This window comes from Aulonocara sp. 'chitande type north' Nkhata Bay, linkage group LG10, assembly GCF_057382095.1.
Source record: "Aulonocara sp. 'chitande type north' Nkhata Bay isolate Kocher_YH1m ecotype deep benthic linkage group LG10, A_spYH_male_GT1.1, whole genome shotgun sequence".
In the NCBI taxonomy this organism is placed as follows: Eukaryota; Metazoa; Chordata; class Actinopteri; order Cichliformes; family Cichlidae; genus Aulonocara; species Aulonocara sp. 'chitande type north' Nkhata Bay.
In genome coordinates this window covers 33623347-33640700 of record NC_141353.1, presented here as the reverse complement: position 1 = coordinate 33640700, position 17354 = coordinate 33623347, and the positions used below count along the sequence as shown (strand labels likewise).

General features: G+C 38.0%; 1 protein-coding gene across 2 annotated transcripts; it reads left to right on the top strand.

The window, feature by feature from the left end:
- Positions 1–2170: 2170 nt before the first annotated feature.
- LOC147321256 (uncharacterized) lies at positions 2171–10650 on the top strand. 2 transcript variants are annotated; one of them, XM_086309607.1, is made up of 4 exons: positions 2171–2587; positions 3647–6909; positions 8376–8450; positions 10009–10650. In XM_086309607.1, the coding sequence occupies exons 2-4, from the start codon at positions 3671–3673 to the stop codon at positions 10205–10207; spliced, it is 3513 nt and encodes a 1170-aa protein (XP_086165733.1). In that variant the 5' UTR covers positions 2171–2587; positions 3647–3670; the 3' UTR covers positions 10208–10650. The 2 variants fall into 2 exon arrangements, with proteins under 2 accessions (XP_086165733.1, XP_086165732.1); XM_086309606.1 differs by having other exon boundaries at positions 3600–6909.
- The last annotated feature ends 6704 nt before the right edge of the window (positions 10651–17354 follow it).

The following is a 17354-nucleotide window of genomic DNA, read 5'->3' as shown; positions in this document are numbered from 1 at the left end:
ATTTATCCTTTCTTTTCTCCTTTAATTTGCAGTGCTGTCTAATGCTGGCTGAAGATTTAATCTTGTGAAAGTAATAAAATTGTAGGAGATGATGCAAAAAAATCATTTCAGGTGCAAAAAAATCATGAACATCAAAACATACAGTAATAAAACAACTCATTCTTATCTTTTTATTTTAGGAATATATTATTTAGAGATTGTACAAAGATCACTTGACTATAATCAATATTATGATGTCCATAATAGTGCATAACCTGATTTATTTGACAGCAAATATAAACATTACCATACTTGATTATTCATAATTTCAATATATCCTATGAATATCCTGTTGATGCAGGCATGGTGATAAATTATGTTAGAGGCTGTGGGCTCTAGTGTCCATAAACTTAAATGACATACATCAAAGGGCTTATATACGACACATTAAAATCCATAAATGAGAAACATTTTGATGTTTTATCAATTATTTGTCAGATGTAAAAATACATGGTTTTTAAAATACACATTAAATACACATTAATTGATATTAAATTAAACTTTTATTCACTTAAAACATGTACTTGAATGTTGCATGTTTGCTATGGAAAATAATATTTTTTTCCATTATCCCAAGACAATATTCAAATTGTTGTTATAATTAAAGAAAAGAATTCCACAGGGCTTAACTGCAGTACTTGATAAAGGTAGAAACCATGCTTTAATGTCAGCAGCAGGAAAAAACCTTCAAAGCTTATTTTTTTTAAATGTATTTATTTATTTATTTTTATTTATTTGTGAAGACATCAAAAATTTTGCACAACAACATAATAAAGTTGCAAAAACAAGAAAAAATCTGAATCTGAAAAGTAATTAATATTCATAAAAGTAAGAATACACATGTGGTGAAGTGCTTTAAATGCCAATGTGGAGAAAAGTACACTGTACGATAGAAATACTATATGTTAATTACAAGTACTTTTTTAAGGGTGTCCTGTCCAAGCAGAATTATGGTCTACATCCACTGTTGTGCCAAAGGACCTGGGTGTGATGGTGAAATGCAAACTGTGTACAGGACAGAAACATCTGTATTATTCTGCTAACATAACTTTGGCTCCTTTTTGCGAACATTTGCACAGACAGCATGCTAATGCAAAGCTGGCAAAAAAAAAAAAACCCAGAGTGATGTTGAAGCTGAGTGATTCCAAGCCCCAGACCTGCAACTGGACCCTGAACTTCAACAGAGGCAGTGGCATAACAGAGGAAGTGATAAGGAGTCAGGCTTGAAACACTGTTGCCTCCATTTCTGTCTTTACATGCTAAAGTAGAATCACTGTGACGATCACTTTGAATTCTCTTTGGGTTGGTTTTCAACTTTGCTTTGTGCTGTCGATTTTGTGTTCATATCTAATCACTAAAAGAGAGATCCTCATCCTCAAAGATGTGTCCTCATTAGAATATGGATTTGTGTTGGTATGTAGAACATTAGCTTATGGTATATATTGTTTACTGGAATAAAGTGAAAGTAATGTTTAGTGTATTGAATTGCTTTTTCCAGTGAGTAATTAAGAAAGTACTTGATTGCTTTTAAGAAAAGTAATGTGAAATACGTACATAACAACCCCAACACTGGTCATGAAATGTACATAATGAGCAGTGAGAAGCTGAAACAATGGCCTCTGGGAACTAGATGCAGACAGAGAAAAGCCCAGGAGACCCAGGGCATCCGAAGACCCCCCAGAGCACTGAAGACATGGGGCCACACATCCTGATAATAAAAGGATGTGTGCCCAAAATGTGAAAAATCAAACATTAGCTATACATGAATGCTTATTTTCTACCTGGACTAAGCCCGATCTAGAATAAAAGTGCCTTCTCTGTAAAAGAAACCACATACATTAAAGAAATTAGAGACTCAAATTAGTAATAGTGTTAAAGAGGCTTAATTTGTAATTACCGCCTCTTCAGACTGCTACAACTTTGTTTACATACATTTGCTGCCATTTACATTTCCTGTTTTTTAACTTGTATGGTAATTTACACACAGTCCCTACCCCACTGATGCAAGTCACTTCCTCTCTCTCCCTCTCTTTCTCTCTCTTTCTCTCTCTTGCTCTCTCTTGCTCTCTTTCTCCACCCAGCTATAGACCAGGATACATGAATGCTGGGAAGGAGGACAGTAGCAGAAAGAGCAGAGAGGGAGCACCGCAGAAAGAGTAAGTGAGAAGAGGAGGTAAAAAGATAAGGCATAGTAGGGCAGAGTGTGTTGGAGGACAGCATACTGTGGCATACTATGGAGCAGTGTGGAGCAGCAGGACCAAAACAAGAAGCGGGCGCAGTGAGGACACAGCTTGGCTTTATGCCTGATCAATAAAAGGTAGATTAGTTCAGAATCTGAGCAGTTACGAAGAGAACTCATTAAGCAGCATTGCTTTACCGAGATGACTGCCTGTGGACTGCACTGAGTTTGAATTGTGCAGCTAAGGGATAAAAACATATGAAAATAAAGTCACTCAGAACCTTGAGAATCCATGAGGACATAAAAGAGAGTGCGTAAAACTAACTCATTTGGAGCCAAGACTTGCAGCAGGATCATACAAAGACTGAGGTATGTCTGTGTTTTATTCTTAAGTTGAGGGCATGTAAACATTTTGCGGCTTTTCAATAGCTTGTTTTTTCTCTGCTTGCTTTTTTATGGTGTATTAACAGGACAAGACAGTTGTCACTTATTATTAGACAGCAACTACAGACGTGGGTCACTTGACCTAGCTCAACTAACATCAGTTGACACGAGAACCAAAATAATAGTCCCTGTGGATGACTAATGTTCGTCTAGCAATTTAGACATATCTGGATAAAGGAGTTTGAGGGGTATGAAGGCCAGGAGAAAGTGAAGAAAGCCTTACCAAAATGTATTTACATGTTCTTTTTTTGTCATGAATGAATACATGCAAGCGCTAACATAGACACACACTCTGTGTTTAACTGTATAATAAAGAATTGCTGAAAAATCCACACATGATCACCCTGGTGTTGACAACTGAACTGTTGTTGCATAAATCATTAAAATGACCTCCTCTACACATGAGAAAACTTGTGTGCACGCATAGACACACACACACACACTTACACAGGCTGTCCCCTTCGTGAAATGGTGTTGCGGTTAAATGCACACAGACCTTAATTAAGGCTATAGCATTAGTGTATGGTACTCTTTTTCAAGGTGAGCTGAACGTGAAGGGTAATGGGGTGAACGCTGCCTTCTATGGCAAATACTGTAATGAAAGAAGACATTAGAGTTTACTCCAGGCGCTATGTTGAAACATTAATGTGGGTGGGATCTTTGCATTATGTTCAAAGTGCTGATATAATATACAACACTTCTCTTGTTATCAGCATTTGCACATTGTCATTGCTTTTTCCAGTCTTATTCCAAGAAAGTAAGAGCACAATCCTCACAATTCTTGACAACTCTAGTTATCCTCCTTTTTTTGCACTATTAAAGCGCTTCCTTGTCTCAGCCCAAGCTCTGTGCATTGTTTCCTGCTTACTCATGGATTTCCTTCACAGTGCCATCTAAAATGTCTCTCGCTTTAAACGTGTTCCTCTTTTACTTTTAGATGGATGTAATGATGTGGAAACGCTGACCCCCTTTTTGAATTATCAGACTTTTGAGTCGACCAGTCGAGGAATGGGGAGACGAGCAGCTGACCTGACGACTTCGGTTCCGGTTTTAGGAGTCCCTGCCTTGGTTGGCGTGCGTGGTTGGAAGGCAACAGGAGGAGACAGATCCGGAGGAGCCCTGTGGGGACTTCAGTGCAGTGTTGGTGTTCAGACATCCCCTGCGATAAGTAGACCTCCTACCCAGCTAACTGATACACTCTCAGATAACATTAGTCAAACATCCAACAGCTATATTACCAAGGAAACGGAAGACAAGGAGATACTACTAACAAAGAGTGACAAGGAGAAAAAGGCTATTCTAAAACAGAAAAGTGGCGAATCCAAGACCAAAAAGGAAGTGACTTTCAAAGCACTTGGAGGTGAGGCCTCAAAGGATGTGGCCTGCTGTCAGAGGAACAGTAGAGGGACTTATTGCTATACCAGGGCAATCAAGACAAATCCACACATTGCAGGGAATGCCAGGTCTAATTGTAAATCTGGTAACCGTTACACTAATGGCAGTGTGGTTGACTCAGAGGCAATCGGTGGGATTACCGTACACAATGATGAGGCCGAGCCTGTAAAGGGAGCAACCTGTCGTGGAGGAGACCGGACCAGATTGCAAGGTCATTATACAGATTTGTGTAGGAAGACGCTGCCATTATCTGCTGCCCGACCTTTTGGTATGCCTCAAAAAATATGCAACCACTGTGGAGGGAGACAGTCTGTAACCAACAAAGCTGTTATTATAGGGGAGAAAATTCCTACTCCCAATGCTTTCCTTAGAGGGAACTCTTTAAACTCATCCTTCACCTCACTCTCGACCTCTACGCCTTTCCAAATATCCCACACTGAAAAAAACCCTACGGCAAACCAACAACTCTCCGACAGCATTAATAATACTGACAACAGGACCCAAATTACAGTCAATCCACAATTATTATACGTTAATGAGGAACTAAGGTATCGAAAAACACCACACCCTGCATGCCCGGTCCACTCTATAGGCAATCAAGTCACTTTGTCAAATATAAATCCTTCCAGAAGTGAAACATCAATCCAACCTACAACCGTCCTACATGCTAAAACCATCACTATCACAAAAGCAACAATAGAAACCAGACAGGATGTTTCCAGTGAAAAATTTGGTGCTAAACCTCCACAGGACCATAAGCTCTCTCGTCCAACAACTCTCCCTTTGACCCCCAAGTTGGCCATAGCTACCAAGGCCAACAACCCACATTCGCACACTTACCCCAAGCGCATTAAGACAACACAACACATTTCTACACAATACAATGAATCTCAAAATGTATGTGTGTCTATACATGCTGCACCTGAGATTACACTGTCACCACCTTCGCATTTCTATACTGTAGCCACAGGGACTGGAAATACATCCAGTACCAACACACTCATATCAACCACAGTTTTTAATTCTGCACCAACGTCCACTGAAAGCATAGCTGCTAAAGTCAATACTCAGCACAAGCCTCTACACTCCAAGCATGCGGGTCAAATAAATACAACTAATAACCAACAAATTAGCCCTAAATGCCCCACATTATCACTGGCCAGCAATGCATTCAACCAAATGCATAAATCAAAGTCACCTGCACACGTTTTACCCTCAGGTCCACCGCATGCTCTGCTTGAACATCATAAACTACAAGAAAAGGCATCCACAGTAGCTGCTAGCACATCTTTAGCTAAAATACCTTTTACTGACAGAGGAATAAGCTCAACTGGAATTCAAGCTTTTGCTAATCCACAGCATCCAGCTATACCGCATCTATATTTGAGCATTTTAAATTATAAAACTAATTCAGATCAAATTGCATGTGATGATAAGTCTGTGCCTGCACAAATAATTCACCCTAACTCTTCAAATTCTGAACCTCTGCTTCACGCTTGTACATCTTTCCTAGACACAACATCTAGTGCATCCAATCTCCTAGACTCGGAAGTTAAGGTGCCTGTGAGTACTACTTCCAGCTCTAGACTTGGATTTAACAGCACCCTGAACAAAAATATAGCTCTCAGGAACACAGCATTCAATTCGAAAAAATCTGCAACCCCAGCTGGCACGCATTTGTTTGCCTTGACAGAGAAACAAAATAATGTCTCTGTATCAAGTGCAAATTTGCTTCAATCAATAGGCACAGCACAGGTAGTTAGCTGTAATGAAGCCCCCGACAAAAGCAAACCTCAATGCACACTAGGACCAGACATCAGAACTCAAAGCAGTAACAAACCTGGTAAATGTGGTGTTGTTTGTCATCAGGAAAGCAACTTAGCACTTCCGCATGCATTATCTAAGCCTCAAATTGTGCCAAAAGATCATAACAGGGGCAGTGATGCTAGCACTAATCACCCTAAATCAACCAATAAACCCAGCGAGGAGTTGCATTCTGATAAAAGTAACTTCAGTGCTAATCTAACCAATGAATTAATTGTGCATGAGTCAAAAGACCATGAAAATTCAAATCCATCGCAGGTCGCAAACCTCCAGAATTACATTTCCCTAATTAAGTCAAACAGCTCTTGTCTGCAGGGTTTCATAAAAACGGAACAACAAAAGCCTGCACATAATCAAGGATGTGCAGAAACCGAACATGAGGGACACTGTGCAACATGCCCACCGGTAACAACAGCCCAGCAAAAGAATTCAAATGCAGAACGGTTTGCCTTGGGTGTATCAGCCAGTCATGCAAATGTTAAGCTTAAAACTGACGTAGTTAAAGAGACACATCCCATCAACTCAACACCCTCTATAACAGTGCAAACAAACTGTGGACCCATCACCTCAACTAGAAATGTCAAACCCATCATCAAATCCTCAGTCCAGCAAAACTCTGACACATTATTACCGCCACAAACACTCACACGTACCGAGCGTTCTTTCACTGCGCCAGCCCCATGCAGCAGTGAGAGAGAACCCCGTATGCACACAGGCCTTGATTGCAATTCCATATTGCTATCATCAACAAAGCCCTTGGCATCCTATCTCCGCCTCCAGTCTAAGAAAGTGGAGGCAATTGACAACCCCGCTCCTCCTCAGCCATGCCCAGAGGACACCAGCCTGGCTCACTCCCACCCAGCTGATGCAGCCCTGCTGCTGCCATCTTCCCCACAGTGCTGCAAATCAGCAGCCTTACAGCAGAGACTCGAGACTGTGGAGGCCAGCCTGGCAGCCAACAAGGACAGGATCACTACTCTGCTTAACATTATCCATGACCTAGAGACATGGCACGCTCCAACCAGTGGGTAAGTAAATGTGCGTGTGTGTCTGGGCTCTGAGTGTGTGTGGAAGTGTAATAAGGGATGTGTTGAGCTTTCTTTATCACTTCAGGATCATCAGTTTTTTACTTGAATATCTAATATTTAGTACAATAGAGCTTTACATATTTGTGAATGGCATATACTTAACATGCTTTGTTAGAGATGAGTTGTAAATACTTTGCTGTAATACTTTATATTCAGTCCAGTACAGGTACAGCAGCCAGAATCCTGTCTAGGAATTATTTTAAAAGCATTCCTGCTTCTGCTGATCTCTGGCTTTACAGTGAGTCATCACTTAGATTGGAAACACTCAGCAGCATTGAATATCAATGCAAACACCATTGTTTTTAGACTGAAAACAGTTGTGCATTTGTTAAATTTATAAACACATGTTTTACTCACCCACTGTTCAGTTAATTAGCTACTAATTACTGTATTGCCAAGGACAAAAATGATACAGAAAACCAGGATGTAGGATGTTTCTATCTATTACTGTACAAAAGCAAGGGTACAGTAACCAAAACAGGGTCAGTTTTTTTTTCAAAAGCACAGAGCTTCACGTGTTTCTCACATATTTCTCACATATTTCCCCATTCTGTCCTATAACTAAAGTAAATAATAGGAAGAAAGATATTCCAGCATCTGCACTGGAAGACCTCAATGACATTTGAACCAAACGAGTTTCAGTCGTGTAAATAATTTCGCACACTGTGATTTAAGTTGCACAAATCAATTTGAAGGCAGTACTGCTAACATGTTATCAAGTCTGTTTCACAAACGTGCAAAAAATCTGATTCGAATTGTAGTTATGTGGCATTGCAACATTGTTGCAGGTTTGAAAAACAGGTCCGTGATTATGCTCCTGAGTATGATAGAAACCTACTTGGGCATTTCAGGGGGGCAGAGATTTATATAGCCACGCAATTCTTCTGGGACAAATAACAGGAATTAAAACAGGCCTCTGGCAACGTGTCTCTGTCAATCATTCTCATTCAGTGTGCTGTGTTAATAAGCTGTGACTGTCTCTGAGGTCATGTTTTAGAAAAACCAACTCCTAATAACCTACTGATGTCTTACACGCTATGTTATATAGACTGAAAGTGTCTCAGATGGATACAGTGATAGGAAAGATGATTACACTGTAAATCTAAAAGGATGATTTGGTTAACACAAAAGGACGGGTTTATGGTTTATCATGACTTAAAAAGACATCATATACCTTAGTTGTTACATCAGCTGCATCGTTTATTTTTCTTTCATTAACAATAAGACACAATGATTCATGTAAGCTGCTGATAGTTGATAGGGTCATACATTAATTCATCCTTCCTTTTCCATTCAAGTTATGTTAGAATTCTTAATAGCTCATACTCTCTTGCACTGAAGGGTTACAGAGTTAAGCAGTTATTCACAATATTTGTGATATAAAATGTGCTTTATCTGTATTCCAGTCGGCGATCCCACAAAACAGGACAGGACTTCAAAGACTGCTCAACGTGTCAGAAAACTGCTTGTGTTGTATACAGGTGAGATGACAGTTGTGCCTACATGCAAAGTCTGAACACATAACTGATCAAATCTGCTGCAATGTACCATAAGAATGCTACATTATAATTAATACACCTTAATTTTGCTACTTGCTTCCCTTTTGGTGTTCATTCAATAAAAGAGATGAAGAAACCAATTAAACCAAATCAACATGCATGGCATGCACAGTAACAGGAACACGTATCAGTTTATTCAAGGACAAAGTCGGACAACAGATTTACAGTTTCAGGCACACAGTTCAGTTCATGGGTCAGCACCTTTGCCATTGCAGCTGCCAGTTCTTGGCCAGTCTGTTCTCTTCATTTCTCTAAAAATTAATGACTTACTGTCATTAGCAAGCAGTTTCTTGCTCAGAAGTAACAGAAGGATTATATTTTCCTGTCAGAGAACACGATAAATCTTATGGAAAAACTGCCAAATTTAAGCACTTGCTTTATGTAGCATAGTCTATTTGGAAATGTAAGCAGGCAGACAGAACTGAGTCAGGTCCAAGCAGCCTACAAAACTGATTTATACTGATTTATGAAGTCAAAATTTGCATTGTCAGTTGGATTGTAGACTAATTGATGTTATGCTGTATTAAAATGAAATGTTTTAGAAGATTCGATGACTCGTAGGAAGCAGGAGAATATATCAAAAGTAGTTATTGCAAACTGAGCTATTACTGTCTTAGTTTTCATGACAGCAATTCAGCAGTAGCGGTTGCATTTCAGTGCATTGCAAACTTTATTAAAGAAAGCAGTGAAAGGAATTGTTTGTCTGCTGTCTGAGAAGAGCTTTCGCATCCTTTGCCTGTAAGACTTATCATGGAATATTGGTTAGTTCTCATATTCCAACACTGGTATAGTTTGCACCTAATAACTAAAATGTTGCATCAGGTGGAAGCAATGGAGAATAAAAAATATTACTAAGTGGGCTGAGGAAAATCTAAAATTCTTCTCATCATCTTTTCGGAAAACAAAAACGCCTCAAGCTCGAGAAAGCAAAACCTTAAATTGTCTTCATCGTGAAATATTCAAAACATTCCTGTTGAGCTCCTTATTTTCCAAAACCCCTTTTGTATGACAAAAAGAGTGTTACATAAGTTGATTTGCTGACCAGTGTGTGTGCGCGTGTGTGTGGAGTGTGTGTGTGGAGTGTGTGTGTGGGCATCTGGTCCTTAAAAGGCCAAGTGGGGAGATAAGAATATTTAAACCAGACTTGTGTACCCTCCAAAAAAAGAGGATATCCTGCTGGGAAATGTCTACCTGCCCAAACCAATCAGCCACTTTGAAACCTGACAAGTGCAGCGCTTCCCACATGAGGAGACCACACAAAGCAAAGTGAAATGTAGCAACACAGTTTATAGTGATTTTGAGGCATGAAAAGCTTTTGCATTATGTAAAAATGAGCTGGAAATGCAGATACGACACACTAAAACATTCATTTGCATCTTCGGAGAAAGCTTTCAGGTTTGACACACTTTTTGTTTTTTGTAATGTGTGTTTTCTTCAGGTGGAGAATAACTAATTTGGGGCTGTGTGTGTGTCTCTCCAGTGTAGAGTATGACTTCAGGCAGCAGGAAAGACGCTTCTTGGAGGTTCTGAATCGTTCAACTGCGCACCTATCCCAGCCTTTAACCTTCAGCCTGCTCCAAAATGTCGTCATTAAGAACTTAACAAAGACAAAGCTGAAAAGCAAAAAGCTGTGCAAGACTCTGTTCAAATGGCTTCCAAGAAAAACTCACAAAGTCTAGAACTCTTTTCAGTACCTGTGTGCAGTTTAATAGCCATTATCCTGTGTTACAAGTGACCAGCAGAAGCCTTTTGCAGAGAACTCTTACTATTCCCTTTCTTCCTGTGGAATGAGATTGCTTTGAATTATGTTCTTCCCAAGTAAAGTTCCACTCTTCTGCACACTGTCAAAGCCTATATGAAGGATTTTCTCAAATTTGAACCGGATCTTTGTGACCTTCAACTAGTACCATCCATAAGAAATGTATTTTCACTTTTTCTCAAGTTAAATATGTTTTCTTGTCAATATGCTTGCATTAAAATGTAGATTTCTATATCTAATTTTGTACATGAGATTCTGTTCTGTTTGCACTGTTATAATTAAAGCATTTGATTCTATATTCCCTGTTTTAAATGTCGCTTAATGTCGCTTTACCTTTTAATTACCGTTAAGTAGTTTGATATAACCTCTGTTTATTTGTCTATAAATTAGTTAATTTGATTCATTCTAATTGCTAAACTGTTTTTGGTCATTTATGAATGAAATAAAGATTTTTTTTCACTTAGGACATGTACGTTCAATGCATCTAAACCTTTTCACAACTGCAAACTGGCCACAAGGGTGCACAAAATACAGAAGCATTCATTATGCCTTTGCCAATTGTGCTGATGGTCTCCAAATCCCCAAACAATCTGAACTTCATAAAAGGTCTCTGAGTAAAACAATGAAATGACGAAAGGCTGCAATGAAGCATGCACACACCCATGAGCACACTCATGGACACACACTTATGGACATAAAAAGCAAACGTGAAACAGACCCTTGTAGTTTCATAGAACTGTTCATAAAGTGTGAGGGGAATTTTGGATGAAAGCTTGTGAATAAGAGTGCGTGCAACTTTTATTTGAGCAGTATGTCAAACAAAGATTGTGATATTACCTTCTTAGCAGGCGATACTCGGGATTTAATTAAAAACCCCTCTAAGAAGAAATAAAGCACACTGAAAATGAAAGTCGTGTAACACTGTTACAAGGAATGAGGGCTCAAAGCACCTCTGAAAGCCTTGAAGCCTCGTACGAGTAGCCCTGTTCAGTACATTTAAATGTAAGTAATGCGACATGCAAAGGTGCAATTTTCACTTAAAGTCCCAAAAATTCTGCATTGACTTTTAGGTGCAGACTTAAAAATGCATAAAGGTATAAAATACTAAATATATAAATAAAATATATGATTGTCCAAAACACCCTAAGGCAACTGTTGTTGTGATTTGATGCTATATGAAAAATATATACATACACTGGTCAAGATCACTGTTCCATGTAATCACATTTTATGTGGCCAGAGACCAGCCTAAGAAGTTACTTTTACAAATAGCTCTTTCAAACTATATATTTGCGCATGTATCCTTCATCATTTATTTCTCATTATGTCTGGCTCCTCCACCACTGCTGTCTTGCTTCCCTCAGTTCTACCTCCTCAGCTCAAGTTTCATCTTCAGGGCTTTAACACAGCAATTAGACATGTGGCCCTCTCTCATCTCGGGACATCTGACAATAAGCCAGCTAAACAACAACAACGGCTGGTTATAAGCTAACATTATTGGAGCTAGTGGTAGGCTTTCCTAAAAACGCACTTTAGCTCTAAACATCTTGATTACATTGTCATCTGGTATGAGAACGTGGTCGGTAAGTGACTGAACTGATTTTTTTTGGAGCCTTTTCTTTAGCCTTTTTTCCCCTGCATGTTGATAGCGTAATATGCTGAAATCCTCACATAGCTGCTGACTGTCAGGTTGGATTGTAGGTACAAGCTGTGCAGGAGGAGAACTTTTCAGAATTCATGTCAGTTATGAAGAAAGCTCCTGTGTGAGTCTGTACTATGTCAGTGCTTTAATGTAATGAGACACTTTGGAGAGTTTGTATTTCTGAATGTTTGTATTTCTCCATGAGCCAGTTCAGCAAAATTAAGTTAAACTTAAGTCAAATGTAATACGTGATTTGATTCATTTCAAAGAGAGATTTGCACTTAAATTTACTATACACAAAAGAAGTTTATAAACTTTGGCTAATAGAAATTGTGCAGGAGCATTCTGCTGAGTTTGTGTACTTATCTGGGGCCTGCTAATTTTGAAAAGTGGTACTGCTGAATAATATTGCAGCCACAGTCCACGCCCTAGAAGACAAGAGGAATGGGTCCATAAAATAAATTTACACAGGGCAGACCACATATTACATTTTTATTGATATCCACATCAGAGATTATCTTTCACTGTGAATTAAACCAGTGTCATCTATGTGCAAATTCAAGTGCTACATTTTAAAGCGGTTCGACAAGTAGTTCTACAGTGTCATTTCCAACCTTTACTGTGCTTGTAAATCAACTAGTGTAACTCACAAAGAGGCAAAGAAAAACAATTTAACGTGTCTCATAGACAATCACTGCAAAAAATATGACTGTTGCTGCTTTTGAAGTGGGTAGAGCTAGAGGCAGATATTTGGGGGAAAAAAATCATCAATGCTAAAATGTCTGCTGTACTTAAAGCATACATATCTGAGGAACTGCACAAATAAAGTCTTTAAGTAATTCTTTAAGAAGCCATTTTCTATTTAAGTGGAGATTGTTTATCTAAACCCCCGTGCTTTTATGCATTTAAAACAGCATTTATCTTCATTTGCTTTCCCACAGTCAGGAGTTTAGTTTCCAAACATTTCTGTGAGCCATTTTCACCAGATTCCCCAATCATATTATACTTTGTCAGCGTCATTTCAGTTTTTAATATATGCTTCCTTCTTTTGAATTTTAATAGAAGTTTTTTGTGGATTTTTTTGTAACTCGCCTTGATACGCTGATTTTCAACAATATTCCCACATTTGTAAGAGGATAGTCAGAGCTACAAAACGTAGCTTGTAAACCACAGAAATATATAATAACACACAGCTTACATTCGTTGCAGTATATGCATATGTATACATATTTTTTGTATATGTATACATGCATATGTATACATATGCATATAAAAATCATTTTGCTGCACATAATCAAATAATAGAAACCGGGTTTACATATAAAGTGCTAATTGACCTTTTATAGTTGCTACAATACTAAAAAAAAGTCCGCCACCTTCAGTCTGCATCATATAATAGATGATATTACCTCCAAATCAGATTACTGCCTTCCAGGTGAAGTATTACAACACTGCAGCTGGTCTGCAGGTCCATGCATCCCTCAGCCACTTCATTATTTTGGTTCAATGGTCCATCTGGATTAGGTCCAGTGACTTCCATCAGCCCTAGCATTAAAGAAAAAAAAAGCTAAGGGTAGCAGCCAGCTCACAGGCTCAGATAAGTTACACTGTATACTGTAGACTATACCTGTGCATTGAACAGCAGATTAAGTGATTTTACAACTGGTAAATAATGTTGATCATATATTAAGCCCTACCCTCCCAAGAGCTATGGCAATAGAATATACTTATATCTGACAAGAACAGGGACTGGATTGTGTAGATGAATAATACTGTAGTCCAAAAAGTTAATATAGGATTAAAGGGAACTGGTAACAATATAGGTTTCCACCTTGTGTCAAATGGGGCCAAAGTAATTATTTTCACTGTACCCAGGCAATGATCACTGTATGAGATGCATTGCTTAACGGTCTACACAATCAAGTAAGGTAAAAGATTCCTGGTTCGACCCAAAGAGGAGTAAATCTCTTCCTATAAATCCATGTGTTGTATGAAGGATTTCTGAGATATATTTTTTTGTTTAAATCTGGCAGCTCAAACATACGGAGCTACCTGTTTTGGTGCCTTTTTGTGTGGAAAAAAGGCAGAAAGCCTCATTAATTATGAAAAACTCATTGATTATGAGGCATAGTGAAAGCCAGATTAGTTAGCAGGGGTGCCACCAGGGGGGGTGGGGGGTGGCCTCCCCCCAAAATTTGCTGCCCCACTTCAGAGAAAATGCTGATATTCCTTCTTTAGCCCCAGTTTTCTCATAATCAATGATTTTATTTAAAAAATAATAATAAATAAATAATGAAATATCAACTGCAATACCCAGTGCCTTGAGATAAATGTTAATGCAACATGGTAATATTCCCAAGCTAACATAGTGATGTGTAGGATGCTGTGTCAGAGTAATTTTAGTTTTTAATGTTTGTTTCCTTTCTTTTTGTAACTTGCCTCAACTTGCCTTGATATGCTGATTTTCAGACAGTCAGATCCACAAAACACACAACATAGCTCAAGTTCTCATGCTAATATGTGCTACACACACATCTTGTGATAAAAGGACACTTCCAAGAAAGAAAGTGAAACTCGGAATCATTTAACTCCGATGACTTTCAACAGGATACTGCTTGCACAATCCTATGGCTCAATATATATATATATACATATATATATACATATGTATGTATGTGTATATATATATATATATATATATATATATATATAGATATATAGATATATATATATATACATATATATAGATATATATATAGATATATAGATATATATATGTAGATATATAGATATACATATATATATATATATATTAGTATGGCATTCATAAGCCATACTATGTTTTTCCCTTATTACTCTTTGACAAAAGTATGACTTTATCTGTGACTATGTTTATCTGTCACCCGATTTGTATGGATTTCTCCAAAATATTTACTGTATGATCTTGAGAGTGGAAGCAAGCGTACCACAAATAAGCACACCGAGGTAAGCTGGTGCTGATTTACATTTTCTTGTATTTTTACAGCGCTGTGAGTGTTATGTGACACCAATGATTCATGAATGCTTTTAATCCAGTATAACATATGCTAATTTTTTAAGAGCACACTACTGCACAAACAGTACTTGCACACATTAGCATGAGTAACAGATTAAGCTATTTTCCTAAATAGCTTGAAGGCAGGGTCCTTCTTTTTAGGAAATTTAGGAACATAAGAAAAAAAGTTACCATTCATGCAATTTTTGAAATAAAAGTGAAGATTTTAATATTTTGTGTTTTAACATGTTGTGTTTTGTTTTTGTTTTTTTAGGAGGCGGGGATTCTGTCCCAAGAGAGACAGTTTCAGAGAGGACAATCATTTCCACTGCAGTGCTTTTCTCCCAGGGCAGGCTGCTGTGCCCTGACAGATATTTTTTAGACTGAAATTCTGTGCAAATTGCTCTGTTGTTTTTCTTTCCAGCACAGTGAGCGGTGGATTTCTACACCTGCAGGATGCTATAATGAATGTATTTTCCAAAATCTAGTCAAACTGAGCTGGCCTAAATTTGAAGACTTTGAGTCATCTTAGCCATAGTTTTCAATCTCTTTCTATATCTCTACTGACAATTAATGTTAAAAAGAATGTCAGCTTCTTCTTTTTTGCATATTCACTCTGACAGTGTCATCATGAGGATGTTTTACACAGTGAGGTACTCCTGCCCTCGCTGTTATACTTGAAAGTGTTAAGTGTAAATATTTAGTAAATATCTGTATTAGTAGGGCTGTACGCAAGAAACTGCATGCTGAATTTTAAGTGCCGTCTTAATGCACTTAAAATGCATTAAAACAGCATTAGGGTTGTTCAGTAATATAATTACATTCAGAAAATGTAAGTTTGACCTCATTATATGTGGACAAAATGCAAAGTGTGGACAATATGCAAAATGTAGCAAAAATAAAAATCACTACACCAGGTTTCCAATCAGCCATAAGAGTGTAAAGCTGATTTCAGTTCATATGTCTTCATTTATTTGCTTATTTATTTGTTTAAATCAGATTGTTTGATCAGAATGTGGCCTATTTGCTGTTTTACCAAAGATAAATATCCCTGGCTCTTGTGTTTCTCCTCTATATATGGAAACATTGCTGCCGGTTTCATTCACAGAGTAAGCTAATGACTCATTCTGACATGGAGACTCACTGCCAGTGTTCCTTGGGGACAATGAGGAGTGGAATAGGGCAGAAAAGGGCACATTGGGGTTTAAGCTCACTGCTCCTCTCAGGGTCGAGTGTCCTCCAGAGGAGTTTTAGAGCAGCAGTAATCCGCAGAGATGGAAGATATCGGCTTTCCCCCGAGCAGAAATGGAAAAAATGACATGGAAGAGAAAGGAGAGCGTAATGGTTAAATTTCCATAAGAGACAAGTCAATTGACTGGGGTTTATTTTATGGTCTTGAATATGATGTAATGTGGTTTGATAGTCTTGTTTAACAAACATGACAATTCCCACTTTAGTCTGACTTTTCTTTTTCATGACTTTACACCATCATGTTAAATGTTGCGTGAGGTCAAATTAATAAAAAACAATGAATAGGGATGTGTGAAACCTGTGATCTCTCCACATCACACCACATTAAGGCGGTATTTGTAGTGTGAATTATAATCACCAGAGATAACCTTGAGAGCTTAGAAGCAATGCTTGCTTTATTTAATAGAAGTGATGTCTCTTTAAGAAAATGACTAACAGTAACCAAGACATTACATGTCCCTCATTTCCCCAAGAGCCTAATCTATTTGACTGACAAGGAGACTACCACACGTATCCACACATAGAATACATAAACATGTAACACAAGAATTTTTTTAATGCATATTAAATATTAAAAAACACATTAAACTTTTTTTTAAAGGTAATTTAGTTTGCAGTTTGAATATCTTTGTCATTAATTTTACTTGAGTTTACTTAGGTCAGACTGATGGTTTTTGGACTGTATGTTTTACACCATTCCTTAGTCTGTGATAGAACAATAGAAAATATATAATCTGAATCTTAAAAAAAAAAAAGAACCTTGAGAGCGGAAGCAGCATCTAAAAGCTTTTACGTATTTAGTAAAATATTAACTAAATTAATTCACACACTTTCCCATTATGTGGAACCAGCTTCCAGAGTGGATTTGAGAGACAGACCCCCTCTGTACTTCTAAGGCTGGGCATAATACTTTCCTTTTTGCTAAAGCTTATAGTTAGGGTCGGATCAGGTGATCCTGAATCCTCCCTTAGTTATGTTGCAACAAGGTTGGAACTGGGGGCTTCCCATAATGCTTTAAGTATTTCTACCTTTTTCACTCACTGATGACTTTACATTTAATCATTAGTAATTATTCATCTCTGGCTCTCTTTCACAGTATGTCGTTTGCCTTGTCTTCCTCCCCTCATCCCCAACTGGTTG

Excerpts from the sequence above, each read along its gene's own strand:
- LOC147321256 (XM_086309607.1), top strand. The coding sequence starts at position 3,671 with ATGGGGAGACGAGCAGCTGACCTGACGACTTCGGTTCCGGTTTTAGGA. Across the intron at positions 6,910-8,375 it reads TGGCACGCTCCAACCAGTGG|TCGGCGATCCCACAAAACAG; the intron begins GTAAGTAAATGT and ends TCTGTATTCCAG. Across the intron at positions 8,451-10,008 it reads ACTGCTTGTGTTGTATACAG|TGTAGAGTATGACTTCAGGC; the intron begins GTGAGATGACAG and ends GTGTCTCTCCAG.